We start from the raw sequence: 20,247 nt of genomic DNA on the forward strand, positions 1-20,247 counted from the left end.
CCTTGCACTCTGTTCCCATCATTCCTGCACTCTATTCCCTGCACTCCTGCACTCTATTCCTTGCACTCTGTTCCCATCATTCCTGCACTCTATTCCCTGCACTATGTTCCCAGCACTCCTGCACTCTATTCCTTGCACTTTCTTCTCCTGCACTCTATTCCCTGCACTATGTTCCCAGCACTCCTGCACTCTATTCCTTGCACTTTCTTCTCCTGCACTCTATTCCCTGCACTATGTTCCCTGCACTCCTGCACTCTATTCCTTGCACTCTGTTCCCATCATTCCTGCACTCTATTCCCTGCACTATGTTCCCTGCACTCCTGCACTCTATTCCTTGCACTCTGTTCCCATCATTCCTGCACTCTATTCCCTGCACTATGTTCCCAGCACTCCTGCACTCTATTCCTTGCACTTTCTTCTCCTGCACTCTATTCCCTGCACTATGTTCCCAGCACTCCTGCACTCTATTCCTTGCACTTTCTTCTCCTGCACTCTATTCCCTGCACTATGTTCCCAGCACTCCTGCACTCTATTCCTTGCACTTTCTTCTCCTGCACTCTATTCCCTGCACTATGTTCCCAGCACTCCTACACTCTATTCCTTGCACTTTCTTCTCCTGCACTCTATTCCCTGCACTATGTTCCCTGCACTCCTGCACTCTATTCCTTGCACTCTGTTCCCATCATTCCTGCACTCTATTCCCTGCACTATGTTCCCTGCACTCCTGTACTCTATTCCTTGCACTCTGTTCCCATCATTCCTGCACTCTATTCCCTGCACTATGTTCCCAGCACTCCTGCACTCTATTCCTTGCACTTTCTTCTCCTGCACTCTATTCCCTGCACTATGTTCCCAGCACTCCTGCACTCTATTCCTTGCACTTTCTTCTCCTGCACTCTATTCCCTGCACTATGTTCCCAGCACTCCTGCACTCTATTCCTTGCACTTTCTTCTCCTGCACTCTATTCCCTGCACTATGTTCCCTGCACTCCTGCACTCTATTCCTTGCACTCTGTTCCCATCATTCCTGCACTCTATTCCCTGCACTATGTTCCCTGCACTCCTGCACTCTATTCCTTGCACTCTGTTCCCATCATTCCTGCACTCTATTCCCTGCACTATGTTCCCAGCACTCCTGCACTCTATTCCTTGCACTTTCTTCTCCTGCACTCTATTCCCTGCACTATGTTCCCAGCACTCCTGCACTCTATTCCTTGCACTTTCTTCTCCTGCACTCTATTCCCTGCACTATGTTCCCAGCACTCCTGCACTCTATTCCTTGCACTTTCTTCTCCTGCACTCTATTCCCTGCACTATGTTCCCAGCACTCCTGCACTCTATTCCTTGCACTTTCTTCTCCTGCACTCTATTCCCTGCACTATGTTCCCAGCACTCCTGCACTCTATTCCTGCACTCCATTCCCAGCACTCTGTTCCCAGCACTATGTTCCCTGCACTCCTGCACTCTATTCCTTGCACTCTGTTCCCATCATTCCTGCACTCTATTCCCTGCACTATGTTCCCAGCACTCCTGCACTCTATTCCTTGCACTTTCTTCTCCTGCACTCTATTCCCTGCACTATGTTCCCAGCACTCCTGCACTCTATTCCTTGCACTTTCTTCTCCTGCACTCTATTCCCTACACTATGTTCCCTGCACTCCTGCACTCTATTCCTTGCACTTTCTTCTCCTGCACTCTATTCCCTGCACTATGTTCCCAGCACTCCTGCACTCTATTCCTTGCACTTTCTTCTCCTGCACTCTATTCCCTGCACTATGTTCCCAGCACTCCTGCACTCTATTCCTTGCACTTTCTTCTCCTGCACTCTATTCCCTGCACTATGTTCCCAGCACTCCTGCACTCTATTCCTTGCACTTTCTTCTCCTGCACTCTATTCCCTGCACTATGTTCCCTGCACTCCTGCACTCTATTCCTTGCACTCTGTTCCCATCATTCCTGCACTCTATTCCCTGCACTATGTTCCCAGCACTCCTGCACTCTATTCCTTGCACTTTCTTCTCCTGCACTCTATTCCCTGCACTATGTTCCCAGCACTCCTGCACTCTATTCCTTGCACTTTCTTCTCCTGCACTCTATTCCCTGCACTATGTTCCCTGCACTCCTGCACTCTATTCCTTGCACTCTGTTCCCATCATTCCTGCACTCTATTCCCTGCACTATGTTCCCAGCACTCCTGCACTCTATTCCTTGCACTTTCTTCTCCTGCACTCTATTCCCTGCACTATGTTCCCAGCACTCCTGCACTCTATTCCTGCACTCCATTCCCAGCACTCTGTTCCCAGCACTATGTTCCCTGCACTCCTGCACTCTATTCCTTGCACTCTGTTCCCATCATTCCTGCACTCTATTCCCTGCACTATGTTCCCAGCACTCCTGCACTCTATTCCTTGCACTTTCTTCTCCTGCACTCTATTCCCTGCACTATGTTCCCAGCACTCCTGCACTCTATTCCTTGCACTTTCTTCTCCTGCACTCTATTCCCTGCACTATGTTCCCTGCACTCCTGCACTCTATTCCTTGCACTCTGTTCCCATCATTCCTGCACTCTATTCCCTGCACTATGTTCCCAGCACTCCTGCACTCTATTCCTTGCACTTTCTTCTCCTGCACTCTATTCCCTGCACTATGTTCCCAGCACTCCTGCACTCTATTCCTTGCACTTTCTTCTCCTGCACTCTATCCCTAGCACTCCATTTCCTGCATTCTGTTCTTATCACTCTGTTCCCAATACTTTACCTCTCCCATTAAAAACAATGACACATGACCATCTGAGGCATCACACTCTGCAGGCACTGTACATTACACTGGATTTTACTCTACAGGTTTTGCTATAACAGTCTCACGTCTCAGGTTTTACCTCTTCGACTTTTTTCCATATTCCTCATAACGAAGCAGAAAAGAGCCAGGGTGATCAGCGAGAGGATGAGGATGTTCGCAGCTATGAAGGCTCCAAGGAGTGTCAAGTCCATATACCTGGAATCTGAGAAGGTCGGTTATCATCATGTGACAAAATATTGTCAATGTACCAATAGAATTGCCTAAAACTGTCCCATCACCCTCACCTTTTAAGATTCCCCCCATTACTCCATTGACTTCAATCTTGGCCATTGGGGCAGAGCTATGTATAAACAGTTACACTGCTCTGTGGTGTCTAATGTGTCTCCTGACTAATGTCTCCATCCAACCTCTGTCCATCCCACATACTTTACACTGTAGCTTTGATCGTTTGCGGTAAATCTTAACTAGAGGGTGCTAATGCCTATTAAAAAGCAATGGATGATATTGAGTAAGTGACAGTGAAAGTCACTTGCTAAGTATCCTAGAGAATTGTGATATTAGGCTCCTCTGAGGGGCAGAATTGTATCTACGATATTCAAAATTCCAATTTTGATACAAATTTAGTGACAATGAGCAATTACTTACCGCACTGTGGGGAGAGCACCGTCACAACTTCTGGAGCCGGAGGTGGAGATGTCTCTGTAATGAGATGAGATGAATTTACAATGTGCATCCAAAAAGTTTTTGAAACTTAAAAAAGGTTCTCTTTTAATCATTACCCCATCTCCTAATACAGGATGATTACAAAGGAAAGATTCACTGGCACCTCCAGATATAAGGGAACCAAAAATTTACCAACAGCGCCCCTAGAGGGCAAATAAAGAATTACATCGTTTTGCTCAATTGCTAAACTTTTTTGTAACTTAAAAAGGTTCTGTTTTAGTCATTGCCCCCATCTCCTTATACAGGATGATTACAAAGGAAAGATTCACTGGCACCTCCAGTTATAAAGGAATCAAGAATTTACCAACAGCGCCCCTACAGGGCAAATAAAGAATTACCTCGTTTTGCTAAATTCTATGTAAACTTTTTGTAACTTAAAAAGGTTCTGTTTTTGTCATTGCCCCCATCTCCTAATACAGGATGATTACAAAGTAAAGATTCACTGGGACCTCCAGCTATAAGGGAATCAAGAATTTACCAACAGCGCCCCTACAGGGCAAATAAAGAATTACGTCATTTTGCTAAATTCTATGTAAACTTTTTGTAACTTAAAAAGGTTCTGTTTTAGTCATTGCCCCATCTCCTTATACAGGATGATTACAAAGTAAAGATTCACTGGCACCTCCAGTTATAAAGGAATCAAGAATTTACCAACAGCGCCCCTACAGGGCAAATAAAGAATTACGTCATTTTGCTAAATTCTATGTACATCCATGTAATATATGAATTTCCTGCTATTTTTTTTTTAGCTGTACTTGCTATTTTTTTTATAGATGAGGGCCCTTGTAATACTTTTTTTTACATTTTCTACACCAGTCAAGGTCATTGACACAATAATACAGAAAAATATAGTTGTAGCATGCTGTTCCAATAGGCTTGTAAAAAGGAACGTCAACAGGGATCCTTACGGATCTCAAAGTAGGAGTGTTCTGATTGGATGTTAAAGCGAAAAAAAAAATCCATCTTACCGAAGGAGAGTTTGGCGTCTGGTTCTTCATTTTTGGCTGTAAAAAAAGGCAATAAAATAATTAGACTAGGTCCCAACATGAGTGCAAAGTATCAGAATTGTCCTATCAGGTCAATAACAGTTAAAAAGGGAAGGCAGAAAGTAGGGTCACTATTAAGGTAGGAAAAGAGGAGGCATGTAATAGTCTACTGGCACCTAGGTCCAACTAGACCACCAGGGACCTCCACTGCTCCACCAAGATTGTCGGAAATCTATCATACTACCAAGGTTGTCAACAAGAATATCAAGAATAATAATGAAACCACTGACTCATAAAGAGTGTAAGTTTACCCCTGAGTACCAAGAAAAGGGTAACGTAGCAAAAAATCATTAAAAAATTGGTCGTAAACCATTAGATTACCCAAGAAAATTATAATGTGACATTGGAACTCTATGAATTGGCTTTGTAAAAAGTCAGGCAAAAATGGTGTTCCTCAAGAAACAACCATCGGGCTTAACACTGACCCCATATCTGAGGTGTCTAGTTCCTATTTCTGGTAGAGAAGTGGCCAAGAGTTGCTAGCAGAAGAGTAAGAAATGGAATTAGGCTCTTGCATCAACTTGGGTGGCAATGGCGCAGTTGGGAACTCCAACCGGACAGGCGTGTCCTTGTGATAGTTGTTGGTCGTACTGATCAGTCCTTGACTGATTCAGTTATTATGACAGATTTAGATTATATGTGTTTTGGGTGAAAAAAAACCTTTTTAATGTGAAGTGTAAAATGTTGCAAAACTCTACAAGTGAGTATAAGAAACTTTGTAAAATATCTTATCAGAGAAATCAGCTTCCCCCCACTTATGAGCCACTTCTTTCCCTCCTCCTTGTTTCCTGAAATCACTATAATGAAAAAAACAGCTCAACTTCATTTTGCTCAAGACAAGATGGACTGCCAGTGCAATGAGGTGTCAGGTTACACCTCTTATCATACTCTATGGAGAGGGGAGGTAGGAGGAGAAGTGAGGAGCAGGGTGAGAAAACAAGCAGAGGGAGACAAAGGAGGATATTTTCTGGAAAGTGTTTTTACTTATTCTAGAGCTGGTCTCACATCTACACTGCTCAGTACTTCTGGATAAGAGCAGAAATCCATCCCTGTGTGTTGTGCTCAGTATAGGAGACATCATAGCAGCTTGTCTCCTTCCACCAGCTCAGAGTCAAATGCAAACTCGAAATAAAGCCTGCTGAAGGGTGCAAGACATAAAATGGCCAGAAGTAGTGTTCTTCCTCACATTCTCACACAGGATAGTTTGTTCTGAAAAGATACTTGAAAGTATAGTACCCCTTTAAGTTAAAGTATTCTCATAGCTTTGACCTGCAACCTTACTGATTCCCTCTGTGATACTCGTCACGTTCCCATGAGTGTCGTTACACTATCACCCAACACTTACGTTGCAAAGTGATATCAACAAAGTCACTGGTGTCCCCGTGTAGATTCCATGCGGAGCAGCTGTATGTATTAATATCACTGGAGGTTATGTCCATCAGATACAGCTCCAGCCCCTTTCTAGTCACACTGCTGACCACGGTATTCTCTCCCTTCGTCCAAGTCACGTAAGCTGCTGGGTTACTGATAACCGAGCAGTTAAGGATCACAGAATCCCCCTCATTCAGCACCACGGTGTGATTTCTTATGAGTCCTGGAAAAAAAAGGATAAAACTAAGAATGTAACAAATGTCGGCGATATTTATAAACAGTAATGATAAAGTAAGTAGCAGAGGAGGAGCAAAATAATAGGAAAGCACATAAGTGAATCCTTCCACCTGTCAATCATAAAGGCAACTTCTCTACTGTGACCAGTTCTTGTAAAGTGAGGAGTACATTGTCTAACCAACGAGGGGTTCACTTTAGAGATGGGTGAATTGAATTGAGGCAAATTGAATCCCTATGGTATCAAGGGCGTACAGGGCTGTCAGTATTGTGAATGACAGTCCTGCTATCCAATCGGACTGGGCCTTTGGAGATTCCTCCAGGTGTCCCCTGTTAAGGGTGATTTCCTGGCTATTTAGCTTGCTGGTAAGGGTTAGATCATTGCCAGTTGTAGCCTCACTCTGTGGCCTGTTAGCTCTGTGTTCTTATACTCTGATCTTTGCTGCCGGACCTTGGATTTTCCTTTTGACTACTCGTTTGTATTACCCCTTTTGCCTCTGACTATCCATTTGTCTTATCCCTTTGATGTACCCTCCTGGCATTTGACCTTGGACTCTTTGACTTCCCCGCTTCACGACTTGTCCATCAGAAGTGACTCAGCTTCACACATAATATATGTTATTCTCAACTTGCCCTTGTCCGTCTTAGAGAAGCCGATCCCTATCCAGTTGTCCCCGGTTCCCTTCCTCCCTGTGGCTACTTCTTCTCTTCCATCCTTAGCCCTTAGTGCCTCAGAGTGATTGAAGCAAGTCAGTAAAGGATCAGGTGGGGATCTGCAGCGAGGTGAGCCTAATATTTATACATTTTTTAGGCTCCGTTCCCTCAGTGAGCTTTTTGGTGATTTTTTGATGTTACAGATTTTCCGTAAAATAGGTTTCTTGAATTTTTTTCAAAAATCTGCAACATCAAAAACTCACCAAAAGGTCATACTGGGAACTTAACCTTAGGTCATAGATCAGCCGTAATGGGCACACAGAGCATTATGTAGCCTACATGGCATCTCAAGGAATAGTTCATTTTTACTTGCAAAGTGGCTGCTCTGATGCTGGCCAGATCGCTGTCTCCTCCGAGGCTGCAGAGACAAAACTATCTCTGCTTGAAGGATCTGAGAATGCGCAGTTCATACCAACTGTGGAGCATTGCTGGTGGGCTGAACTGTCAATCATCAGGAGCGCACTACCCCCTAACAAGCAGGAAGTCACGAGGCAGAGGAGCGGTGCGCTCCTGAAGATAGGAGAATAGAATAACCCTCTAACCAAGGAATGTTTTGTGCACGGTCACCCAAGGTGTATATAGACTTTGCACACATACTGCTCTGTTTGGTTATAGTTGGACAATGGTTATAGTTTTGTAAAGTATCAGATTGAAATATCTGATTTATTTAGCCCTTTGAGTTAATAGAGAAAAAACACAGCACCACCGCACTCGATAAAAAGTCCATGCACAAAAGAATGAGCGAATCGTTACCTGAGGGGTCAATAACAATATCTATGGATGGTGGATCTAAAAGTAATGCAGAGACATAAAGCAAATATAAAGGCTGGAAAGCAAATAGCAAGGAAATAATGTATCGATGACAAAGAAAATATCAGCTGGAAAAAGGAAAAGCAACAAGAAAACCAGGAAAAAAGGTGATGAGCGAAGTGTCAGACTCCAATGTAAATAAAAAATGACTAATACTATATAGATGTGAATAGAAATGTAAAGAAATCAAATAATGGGACTGAAAACAAGAAAGGGGAAAGCAAAAAATATGTCAACCTTGATACATTCCCTTTCAGGACAAAGTTAATCCCCATTTTGTGTTTTAGGGTCATGATAAACATATCTGATCTTACTGATAACTGGAAAGACCAATCAATTCTGTCAAGCTGAGATTTCGACTGAACCAATAACCCTCCAGTACAGCTATAACAAAGAAACAGCTGCACAGGAGATCAATGCTGATCTTGATCCTACCAGCAGAGTAGTGAGTGCAGCTCTGGAGTATAATACAGGATGTAACTCAGGATCAGTACAGGATCAGTAATGTAATGTACAGTGCCTACAAGTAGTATTCAACCCCCTACAGATTTAGCTGGTTGACACATGCGGAATTAACTTGGCATTGTGACATTTGTACTGTAGATCAGCCTGGAAGTGGGAAATGCACTGCAGCAAATATTGTTTTTTTTTTTTTTTTTTTTTTTTTGTTTTTTTTAAAAAACGTAAAAAGTAAATTCAGAGTGTCATTTATTATTCAACCCCTCAAACCACACGAATTCTGTTTGGTCCCCCTAAAGTATTAAGAAGTAGTTCAGGCACCAAGAATAATGAGCTTCACATGTGTGGATTAAAGATCTCTTTTGCCAGCCTTTTCTGACTATTTAAGACCCTCCCCAAACTTGTGAACAGCACTCAGACATGGTCAACATGGGAAAGACAAAGGAGCGTTCCAAGGCCATCAGAGACAAGATCGTGGAGGGTCACAAGGCTGGCAAGGGGTACAAAACCCTTTCCAAGGAGTTGGGCCTACCTGTCTCCACTGTTGGGAGCATCATCCGTAAGTGGAAGGCTTATGGAACTACTGTTAGCCTTCCATGGCCAGGACAGCCTTTGAAAGTGTCCTCCCGTGCCGAGGCCAGGCTTGTCCGAAGAGTCAAGGCTAACCCAAGGACAACAAGGAAGGAGCTCCGGGAAGATCTCATGGCAGTGGGGACATTGGTTTCAGTCAATACCATAAGTAACGTACTCCACCGCAATGGTCTCCGTTCCAGACGAGCCCGTAAGGTACCTTTACTTTCAAAGCGTCATGTCAAGGCTCGTCTGCAGTTAGCTCATGATCACTTGGAGGACTCTGAGACAGACTGGTTCAAGGTTCTATGGTCTGATGAGACCAAGATCGAGATCTTTGGTGCCAACCACACACGTGACGTTTGGAGACTGGATGGCACTGCATACGACCCCAAGAATACCATCCCTACAGTCAAGCATGGTGGTGGCAGCATCATGCTGTGGGGCTGTTTCTCTGCCAAGGGGCCTGGCCATCTGGTCCGCATCCATGGGAAGATGGATAGCACGGCCTACCTGGAGATTTTGGCCAAGAACCTCCGCTCCTCCATCAAGGATCTTAAGATGGGTTGTAATTTCATCTTCCAACAAGACAACGACCCAAAGCACACAGCCAAGAAAACCAAGGCCTGGTTCAAAAGGGAAAAAGTCAAGGTGTTGGAGTGGCCTAGTCAGTCTCCTGACCTTAACCCAATTGAAAACTTGTGGAAGGAGCTCAAGAATAAAGTCCACATGAGACACCCAAAGAACCTAGATAACTTGGAGAAGATCTGCATGGAGGAGTGGGCCAAGATAACTCCACAGACCTGTGCCGGCCTGATCAGGTCTTATAAAAGACGATTATTAGCTGTAATTGCAAACAAGGGTTATTCCACAAAATATTAAACATAGGGGTTGTATAATAATTGACCCACACTTTTATGTTTAAAATTTAATAAAATTCAACTGAGCAACATAACTTTTTGGTTTGTAAGATTTATGCTTCTGTTCATAAAACCTACTCTCGTTTACAGTTTGAAGGCTCTAACTTATTTGCACCTTATCAAACCAGCTAAATCTGCAGGGGGTTGAATACTACTTGTAGGCACTGTATGTACACAGTGACTGCACCAGCAGAATAGTGAGTGCAGCTCTGGAGTATAATACAGGATGTAACTCAGGATCAGTAATGTAATGTATGTACACAGTGACTGCACCAGCAGAATAGTGAGTGCAGCTCTGGAGTATAATACAGGATGTAACTCAGGATTAGAGATGAGCGTTGTTCGACTCGAACTGTTCGCCAATCTCAAATTCGAGCTGTTTTGGGCGGTGTTCGAGCCGTTCGGCGAACACGAACGATTTGAGAAAAATTCGGCTGTTCGAGGTTATGTTCGATAACTGTTCGTGCACCAAAATCATAACTGGATTTTTTCTCAGTAATGATGAAAATTAATGTTAATACGCAGTTTGAGTGTACAGCGGGGTGGGGGGAGGGGCAGGGGATGGATCTCTGCAGGAATAATGAAGATCTCCATTTTTTTTTCTCTTTCCCGCATTTACAGTGGGGAGGTGCAATCTGTCAGCCTATCAGCAGCGCACACACGGAGCGAAGTGCTTTTTTTCACACAAGCAAGGGCATGTGTCATTGGCAGTGTATGTCACATGTCCTTGCCCTATAAGACCAAGCCATTTTCCCCGTCGCCACCACTTTCTCACTGCTGCAGCTGCGTGTTAGACGGCACCGCTGTTGCTGTGTGCGCTATACCTTGTTAATTTCAAGCCAATTTTCGCACAAATCTACAGATAGCTTGGGAGTAGGGAATAGTTGTGATTGCAGTCCTTTTAAGGACTAGGTTACAGCATTTCCTACGACTTTTATCAGGCAGGTCTGTGCTCTTAAATAGATAGATTGTGGGAGTAAAGACTAATTGTAATTGCAGTCCTTTTCAGGACTAGGTTACATCAGTTCCTATCAGTTTTTGCCAGGCAGGTCTGTGCCAGTGCTGTGCAAGTTTTTTTTCACAGCATTTGGCTGAATCTAGCAAAGCTAATCCTTTTTGGCCTATTGCAGAGTGTGTTAGTCAGTGGAGTAGCCTATCTGTGTTGCAAGATATACCACCTGTGTATAGAATACCAATTTTTTTACTGCACCTAGTGAAGTAAAATCTTTTGGGCATAGCATCATTCTATTAGTCCATCTATACTGACCTCCATCAGGTTGCAAACTGAATATAATTTTTTTCTGCATCTAGCTCTGAAAAAATATTTGGCCTTCTAGCAGTGTGTGGGACTTTCTCTATTAGTCCATCTATACTGACCTCCATCAGGTTGCAAATTAAAAATAATTTATATCTGCATCTAGCTCTGAAAAAATATTTGGCCTTCTAGCAGTGTGTGGGACTTTCTCTATTAGCCCATCTATACTGACCTCCATCAGGTTGCAAATTAAAAATAATTTATATCTGCATCTAGCTCTGAAAAAATATTTGGCCTTCTAGCAGTGTGTGGGACTTTCTCTATTAGTCCATCTATACTGACCTCCATCAGGTTGCAAATTAAAAATAATTTATATCTGCATCTAGCTCTGAAAAAATATTTGGCCTTCTAGCAGTGTGTGGGACTTTTTCTATTAGTCCATCTATACTGACCTCCATCAGGTTGCAAACTGAATATATTTTTTTTCTGCATCTACCTCTGAAAAAATATTTGGCCTTCTAGCAGTGTGTGGGACTTTCTCTATTAGTCCATCTATATTGACCTCCATCAGGTTGCAAACTGAATATATATTTTTTCTGCATCTACCTCTGAAAAAATATTTGGGCTTCTAGCTGTGTGTGGGACTTGTTTTATTAGTCCATCTATACTGACCTCCATCAGGTTGCAAACTGAATATAATTTTTTGTCTGCATCTAGCTCTGAAAAAATATTTGGCCTTCTAGCAGTGTGTGGTACTTTCTCTATTAGTCCATCTATACTGACCTCCATCAGGCTGCAAATTAAAAATAATTTTTATCTGCATCTACCTCTGAAAAAATATTTGGCCTTCTAGCTGTGTGTGGGACTTGTTCTATTAGTCCATCTATACAGACCTCCATCAGGTTGCAAACTGAATATAATTTTTTTCTGCATCTAGCTCTGAAAAAATATTTGGCCTTCTAGCAGTGTGTGGGACTTTCTCTATTAGTCCATCTACTGACCTCCATCAGGTTGCAAATTAAAAATAATTTTTATCTGCATCTAGCTCTGAAAAAATATTTGGGCTTCTAGCTGTGTGTGGGACTTGTTCTATTACTCCATCTATACTGACCTCCATCAGGTTGCAAACTGAATATAATTTTTTTCTGCATCTAGCTCTGAAAAAATATTTGGCCTTCTAGCAGTGTGTGGGACTTTCTCTATTAGTCCATCTATACTGACCTCCATCAGGTTGCAAATTCAAAATAATTTTTTGTCTGCATCTAGCTCTGAAAAAATATTTGGCCTTCTAGCAGTGTGTGGGACTTGTTCTATTACTCCATCTATACTGACCTCCATCAGGTTGCAAATTAAAAATAATTTTTATCTGCATCTAGCTCTGAAAAAATATTTGGGCTTCTAGCTGTGTGTGGGACTTGTTCTATTACTCCATCTATACTGACCTCCATCAGGTTGCAAACTGAATATAATTTTTTTCTGCATCTAGCTCTGAAAAAATATTTGGCCTTCTAGCGGTGTGTGGGACTTGTTCTATTACTCCATCTATACTGACCTCCATCAGGTTGCAAACTGAATATAATTTTTTTCTGCATCTAGCTCTGAAAAAATATTTGGGCTTCTAGCTGTGTGTGGGACTTGTTCTATTACTCCATCTATACTGACCTCCATCAGGTTGCAAACTGAATATAATTTTTTTCTGCATCTAGCTCTGAAAAAATATTTGGCCTTCTAGCAGTGTGTGGGACTTTCTCTATTAGTCCATTTAAACTGACCTCCATCAGGTTGCAAATTCAAAATAATTTTTTGTCTGCATCTAGCTCTGAAAAAATATTTGGCCTTCTAGCAGTGTGTGGGACTTTCTCTATTAGTCCATCTATACGGACCTCCATCAGGCTGCAAATTAAAAATAATTTTTATCTGCATCTACCTCTGAAAAAATATTTGGCCTTCTAGTTGTGTGTGGGACTTTCTCTATTAGTCCATCTATACTGACCTCCATCATGCTGCAAATTAAAAATAATTTTTATCTGCATCTACCTCTGAAAAAATATTTGGCCTTCTAGCAGTGTGTGGGACTTTCTCTATTAGTCCATCTATACTGACCTCCATCAGGCTGCAAATTAAAAATAATTTTTATCTGCATCTACCTCTGAAAAAATATTTGGCCTTCTAGCAGTGTGTGGGACTTGTTCTATTAGTCCATCTATACTGACCTCCATCAGGTTGCAAACTGAATATAATTTTTTTCTGCATCTAGCTCTGAAAAAATATTTGGCCTTCTAGCAGTGTGTGGGACTTTCTCTATTAGTCCATCTATACTGACCTCCATCAGGTTGCAAATTAAAAATAATTTTTTGTCTGCATCTAGCTCTGAAAAAATATTTGGCCTTCTAGCAGTGTGTGGGACTTTCTCTATTAGTCCATCTATACTGACCTCCATCAGGTTGCAAACTGAATATATATTTTTTCTGCATCTACCTCTGAAAAAATATTGGGCTTCTAGCTGTGTGTGGGACTTGTTCTATTAATCCATCTATACAGACCTCCATCAGGTTGCAAACTGAATATAATTTTTTTCTGCATCTACCTCTGAAAAAATATTTGGGCTTCTAACTGTGTGGGACTTGTTCTATTAATCCATCTATACTGACCTCCATCAGGTTGCAAATTAAAAATAATTTTTATCTGCATCTAGCTCTGAAAAAATATTTGGGCTTCTAGCTGTGTGTGGGACTTGTTCTATTACTCCATCTATACTGACCTCCATCAGGTTGCAAACTGAATATAATTTTTTTCTGTATCTAGCTCTGAAAAAATATTTGGCCTTCTAGCAGTGTGTGGGACTTTCTCTATTAGTCCATTTAAACTGACCTCCATCAGGTTGCAAATTCAAAATAATTTTTTGTCTGCATCTAGCTCTGAAAAAATATTTGGCCTTCTAGCAGTGTGTGGGACTTTCTCTATTAGTCCATCTATACGGACCTCCATCAGGCTGCAAATTAAAAATAATTTTTATCTGCATCTACCTCTGAAAAAATATTTGGCCTTCTAGTTGTGTGTGGGACTTTCTCTATTAGTCCATCTATACTGACCTCCATCATGCTGCAAATTAAAAATAATTTTTATCTGCATCTACCTCTGAAAAAATATTTGGCCTTCTAGCAGTGTGTGGGACTTTCTCTATTAGTCCATCTATACTGACCTCCATCAGGCTGCAAATTAAAAATAATTTTTATCTGCATCTACCTCTGAAAAAATATTTGGCCTTCTAGCAGTGTGTGGGACTTGTTCTATTAGTCCATCTATACTGACCTCCATCAGGTTGCAAACTGAATATAATTTTTTTCTGCATCTAGCTCTGAAAAAATATTTGGCCTTCTAGCAGTGTGTGGGACTTTCTCTATTAGTCCATCTATACTGACCTCCATCAGGTTGCAAATTAAAAATAATTTTTTGTCTGCATCTAGCTCTGAAAAAATATTTGGCCTTCTAGCAGTGTGTGGGACTTTCTCTATTAGTCCATCTATACTGACCTCCATCAGGTTGCAAACTGAATATATATTTTTTCTGCATCTACCTCTGAAAAAATATTGGGCTTCTAGCTGTGTGTGGGACTTGTTCTATTAATCCATCTATACAGACCTCCATCAGGTTGCAAACTGAATATAATTTTTTTCTGCATCTACCTCTGAAAAAATATTTGGGCTTCTAACTGTGTGGGACTTGTTCTATTAATCCATCTATACAGACCTCCATCAGGTTGCAAACTGAATATAATTTTTTTCTGCATCTACCTCTGAAAAAATATTTGGGCTTCTAGCTGTGTGTGGGACTTGTTCTATTAGTCCATCTATACTGACCTCCATCAGGTTGCAAACTGAATATAATTTTTTTCTGCATCTAGCTCTGAAAAAATATTTGGCCTTCTAGCAGTGTGTGGGACTTTCTCTATTAGTCCATCTATACTGACCTCCATCAGGTTGCAAATTAAAAATAATTTTTTGTCTGCATCTAGCTCTGAAAAAATATTTGGCCTTCTAGCAGTGTGTGGGACTTTCTCTATTAGTCCATCTATACTGACCTCCATCAGGTTGCAAACTGAATATATTTTTTTTCTGCATCTACCTCTGAAAAAATATTTGGGCTTCTAGCTGTGTGTGGGACTTGTTCTATTAGTCCATCTATACTGACCTCCATCAGGTTGCAAATTGAATATAATTTTTTTCTGCATCTAACCCAGCCAATAGTTTTGGCCTAATACCACAGTTTGGCCACTCAGCTCTGCTCGGTTCCCATCCATTGTTTTTTTGTGCAAACAACTCCAGAGTTGTGAATTAGTTAACCACCAAAATGAGTGGAAAAAGGCCTGCTGCTGGTGGAAAGGGGAATAGGCGTGTTGGGAAGGGGAAAAAAGGTTGTGTCCGTGGGGTAGGTGTTAAAGCAACAGTAACATCTGCAGAAGAAAGAACATCTTCCAGCCAAACTAAAATGTCTACTTCTTTTAGCGGACAATGTGATAAGATCCCTTTCTTACGGCCACGCCAATCGCTACAAATTCCAGATGAGGCACAAAAACAGCAGGTGCTTCAACGGATATCAAGTGCTCCTTTAAGTGGGCTCTCCTCCACATCAACTTCAACATCACAAATACTCCAGTCCTCAAAGGTGTCACCCCAATCGCACTTGCTTCCTCACAGCTCCCAAATCTCCAGCTGCCCGTCTGAGTATGAGGTAGAACAGATGGTTGAGTCTGCAGAGCTGTTTACTTATACTATAGCCTGGGAATCAGAGGTCGACTCCAGCGCTTCTGTGAATCCAGACGAGGAAATGATCTGCACTGATGCCCAGAATCTTTATGAGTCGGATCCAGGACCAGACGCAGAAAGTTCTGACCATAATGTAGACCCTCATTCCCAAACTGTAACTCCTGTTGGTGGAGACAATGAGGAAGACGATGATGAGACTCAAATACCTGATTGGAGCGACAACTTTAGTTTTTTGTCAGGGCAGGAACAGGTTGGCTCTGAGGACGACGGGTGTGATAACGCACAGGGTGATGATGATGAGGTTGGAGATCCCACTTACTGTCAACCCACAGTCAGCCAAGAGATTGGTCAGCAGAGGAGGTGGAGGAAGATGCTAGTGACGACGAGGTCAGGTTGCGCCTTCCTGGACAGAGACGTAGTACTGGAAGCACGTCAACAACTGCATCCTCAAACACAACTCTGCCTCTCACCACAAGTCGTGGTGGCTCTTCAGGTCGCATGGGTGCTAATCCTTGCATAGCCTGGGCATTTTTTCAGATCGATAAAGATGACCCAACTCGTGTTATCTGTAACATTTGTCAGCAAAAGCTAAGTAGAGGCCAAAAAATACATAGTTTGAGTACTTCATGCATGAACCGGCACATGGACATGAAGCATAAGTTGCAGTGGGAAGCTCAGTGTGCTACAATGCGGCCTAGCCGGCCGGGACAACCACCGTCTGCCATATCTTGTGCATCCGCGGCCTCTTCATCCTCTGTGACTGGGGGGACAGCAGTCACACCTGTTTTGGGGCGCAGACCTGCCACCTCTTTACCCGCAACAGCCAGCGTGATTGGCAGGTCATCATTTTCTTTGGAGGTGGTAACACCAGCTGGTGTTGAGCGCTGTCCGACATCGATAGCACCACCTTTGGATCAAGGCAACCTAACATGTCCGCCTGCATCTTCCTCACAGACCGGCAGTTTGCCGGGGACACCCTTATCAACCCCGTCTAAGCACAATAGCCAGCCCTCGGTCCCTCAGATGTGGACAAGTAAAAGACCATTTCCTCCTAGCCATGAGAAAGCTAAGAGGTTGAATTTCACCATCTGCAAGCTCTTGGCTACAGAAATGCTGCCTTTCCGCCTTGTGGACACAGAGGATTTTCGAGACCTTATGTCCGTCGCAGTGCCCCAGTACCAGATGCCCAGTCAGCACTACTTCTCAAAGAAAGGTGTGCCTGCGCTCCACCAGCATGTCGCACACAACATCACCGCTTCTTTGAGAAACTCTGTGTGTGACAGGGTGCATTTCACCACAGACACTTGGACGAGTAGGCATGGACAGGGGCGTTACATGTCGCTGACTGGGCACTGGTAACTATGGTGACAGCAGGACAAGGAGCTGCTGTCCAAGTCTTGCCGTCCCCACGAGTTGTGCGTCAATCCTCTTTATGTCAAAGTTCCTCCACTGCTTCTGCCTCCTCAACCTCCTCTCGGTCTTCCACCTGCACCCAAAGCCTGTCTGGTCATGCCACAAGCTTTCTAACTGCGCAGAAGGGATCCTGCACACCTCCTTACTATGCTGGCAGTAGGGCTCAACGTCATCAGGCGGTTTTTACTTTGAAATGTCTGGGAAATGTGAGTCACACAGCTGAGGAGTTGTGGTCAGCTCTGGAGAACCAATTTCATGAATGGTTGTCTCCACTGGACCTGAAACCAGGGAAGGCCGTGTGCGACAATGCTGCAAACCTGGGTGCGGCCCTTCGCCGGGGCAATGTCACACACGTGCCTTGTATGGCTCACGTGTTGAACCTGGTTGTCCAGCAATTTTTAGCCCACTATCCCAGACTAGATGGCCTTCTGCAGAGGGCACGGTCGCTGTGTGCTCACTTCCGCCGTTCGCATCCCGCAGCTCAGCGACTTACATCTCTACAGAAGTCGTTGGGCCTGCCACTTCACCGGCTAAAATGCGATGTGCCTACCCGGTGGAATTCAACTCTGCACATGTTGCAGCGACTGTGGCAGCACCGACAAGCCCTGGTTCAATACGTTCTGACGTATAGCCTGGGCCAACGAGATCCAGAGGTGGGGCAAATCACGCTGGAGGAGTGGTCTCAGATCAGGGACCTATGCACCCTTCTGCACAGTTTTGAAATGGCGACGAAGATGTTTAGTGCTGATGATGCCATTATCAGCATGACTATTCCGGTGATTTACATGCTGGAGCACATGTTAAACAGAATTCGGAGTCAGGTGGTGGCACAAGAGGAGGTGGAGGAAGTAGAGGAGGAGGAGTTGTATGCGGAAGGGCTAACATCTGCAAGGTCCAGACGGTCGGCAGCACCAAGGCAGCAGGCATGTGAGGGTGGGGGAGATGGTTTTACCAGGGCGCATGGTAGCAGCCAAACTAGTGAGGAAGGTGCAGGAGCCCAGGAAGAAGTGGAGGATGAACTGATGGAAGACTCATCAGATGAGGGAGACCTTGATCACATTTCTGTTGTGCGAGGTTGGGGGGAGAGGACAGAGGAAGGAAGCATGATTGTTACCTCGCCACCAACACAACAGGGACTTGGTGCTCCTGGATGCGCAACACACATGAGTGCCTTCTTGCTGCACTACCTGCAACATGACCCTCGAATTGTGAGAATTAGAAATAATCCTGACTACTGGGTTGCCACACTGTTAGATCCCCGGTACAAAAGTAAATTTGCAGAAATTATTCCTGCCATAGAAAGGGATGCACGCATGCAGGAGTATCAGCAGAGACTGTTGCAGAATCTTACATGTGCTTTTCCACAAAACACCAGTGGTGCACGTAGTGAATCTCACAGTTCCAACTTGCCAACCGTGGGACCGTCAAGTGTTCAGCACTCAAACCATAACAGAACCACAGTATCTGCTGGTAACATCAATTTTGCGGAATCATTTCACCACTTTTTTAGCCCATCCTTTGCAAGGCCACAGGAGACAAGAAGTCTGACACATAGTCAACGCCTAGAGACGATGGTACAGGAGTATCTCCAAGTAAACATTGAAGCCATGACTGTGTCACTGGACCCTTGCTCTTTTTGGGCTTCCAATCTGGTTAAATGGCCGGAGCTAGCCACTTACGCCTTGGAGATCTTGTCATGCCCCGCAGTCAGCGTTCTGTCTGAACGTGTGTTCAGCGCTGCTGGTGGTGTGCTGACAGATAAGCGCACGCGGCTCTCCACTGATAATGTAGACAGACTCACGTTCATAAAGATGAACAAATCATGGATCCGAAACGACTTTTCTACCCCTGTGTCATCCTGGGGAGAGTAAAAGCTTGATGATTGGTTAAAATCACCCTACCAACCGTTTTAAGCTTTCAAATTACTAATCATGTTTATCTGTATCTTGGCTGGAAAATAATTTGGGCTTTGTAGCAGTGTGCAGCACTGATTCTATTAGGTCATCTATAATAAGCTCCACCAGATTTAAAATTACTAATCATGTTTATCTGTATCTTGACTGGAAAATAATTTGGGCTTTGTAGCAGTGTGCAGCACTGATCCTATTAGGCCATCTATACTAAGCTCCACCAGATTTAAAATTAATAATAATTTTTAGCTGCATCTAGCCCGGAAGATAATTTTGGGGCTCCGAGATGCGCAAGACACATAAGTGCCTTCTTGCTGCACTACCTGCAACATAACCCTCATATTGTCAGAATTCGAAGTAATCATGACTACTGGGTTGCCACACTCTTAGATCCCCCAAACTTTTCGATCAACCTTTTCATTTTAATAAAGACCAAAAAAATGGTCATTTTTGAAATTATAAGCATTAGCAGGTTATTAGAAACTGAAATCAAACAGTTTTCAACTCAAAACTTTATTCTAGGTGATGTTACATTTTCACATCGGACCCCTTGTTCGAAAGGAGCTTCTGAACTCTCTCGTCCATTGAATTTGTCAGGTTTTGGATGGTTTCTGCTTCAATTGTTTTGCATGAGGACAGAATACCCTCCCAGAGCTGTTGCTTAGATGTGAACTGCCTCCCGCCATCATAGACACTCCTTTTGATGATGCTCCAGAGGTTCTGAATGGGGTAGAGGTCAGGGGAGCATGGGGGTCACACCATAAGTTTGTCCCCTTTTATGCCCATATCAGCCAGAGATGCAGATGTTTTATGTGCAGCATGAGATGGTGCATTATCATGCAAAAAAATGATCTTGCTGTGAAATACACGGTTCTTCTTCTTGAACCATGGCAGGAAGTGCTGTTTGAGAAAATCCACATACATTATGGAGTTCATCTTTAGCGCCTTCAGGGATCCTAAAGGGCCGACAATCTCTCTCCCCATGATTCCAGCCCAAAACATTACTCCACCTCCTCCTTGTTGGCGCTGTAGCCGTGTTTGTGTGGGGCGTCCATCAACCAGCCATCCTCCACTCCATCCATCTGGACCATCGAGCGCTGCACGGCACTCATCCGTGAACAAAACAGTTTTGAAATCAGTCTTCATGTAATGTTTGGCCCACTGGAGCCGTTTCTGCTTGTGTGAAGTGGATAGAGGAGGTCGACAGAATGGCGTATGCACAGCTGCAAACCTCTGAAGGACCCTGCATCTTGTTGT

The 20,247-nt window shown here is 43.5% G+C and overlaps 1 protein-coding gene across 2 annotated transcripts in view; it reads right to left on the reverse strand.

The window, feature by feature from the left end:
• LOC141173007 (sialic acid-binding Ig-like lectin 8) overlaps positions 1-20,247 on the reverse strand; it is a 47,605-nt gene that overhangs the window by 6,788 nt on the left and 20,570 nt on the right. For both annotated transcript variants that reach the window (XM_073657624.1, XM_073657623.1), the window contains exons 5-9: positions 7,641-7,676; positions 5,914-6,162; positions 4,491-4,526; positions 3,445-3,498; positions 2,879-3,001 (exon numbers count right to left, since the gene is read on the reverse strand). In XM_073657624.1, the coding sequence (XP_073513725.1) occupies positions 2,879-3,001; positions 3,445-3,498; positions 4,491-4,526; positions 5,914-6,162; positions 7,641-7,676 (498 nt within the window). The remainder of the gene's footprint in view (positions 1-2,878; positions 3,002-3,444; positions 3,499-4,490; positions 4,527-5,913; positions 6,163-7,640; positions 7,677-20,247) is intronic.

The sequence above is a fragment of the Phyllobates terribilis genome, unplaced genomic scaffold, assembly GCF_046119375.1.
Source record: "Phyllobates terribilis strain yellow unplaced genomic scaffold, ASM4611937v1 Scaffold_12__6_contigs__length_324123572, whole genome shotgun sequence".
In the NCBI taxonomy this organism is placed as follows: Eukaryota; Metazoa; Chordata; class Amphibia; order Anura; family Dendrobatidae; genus Phyllobates; species Phyllobates terribilis.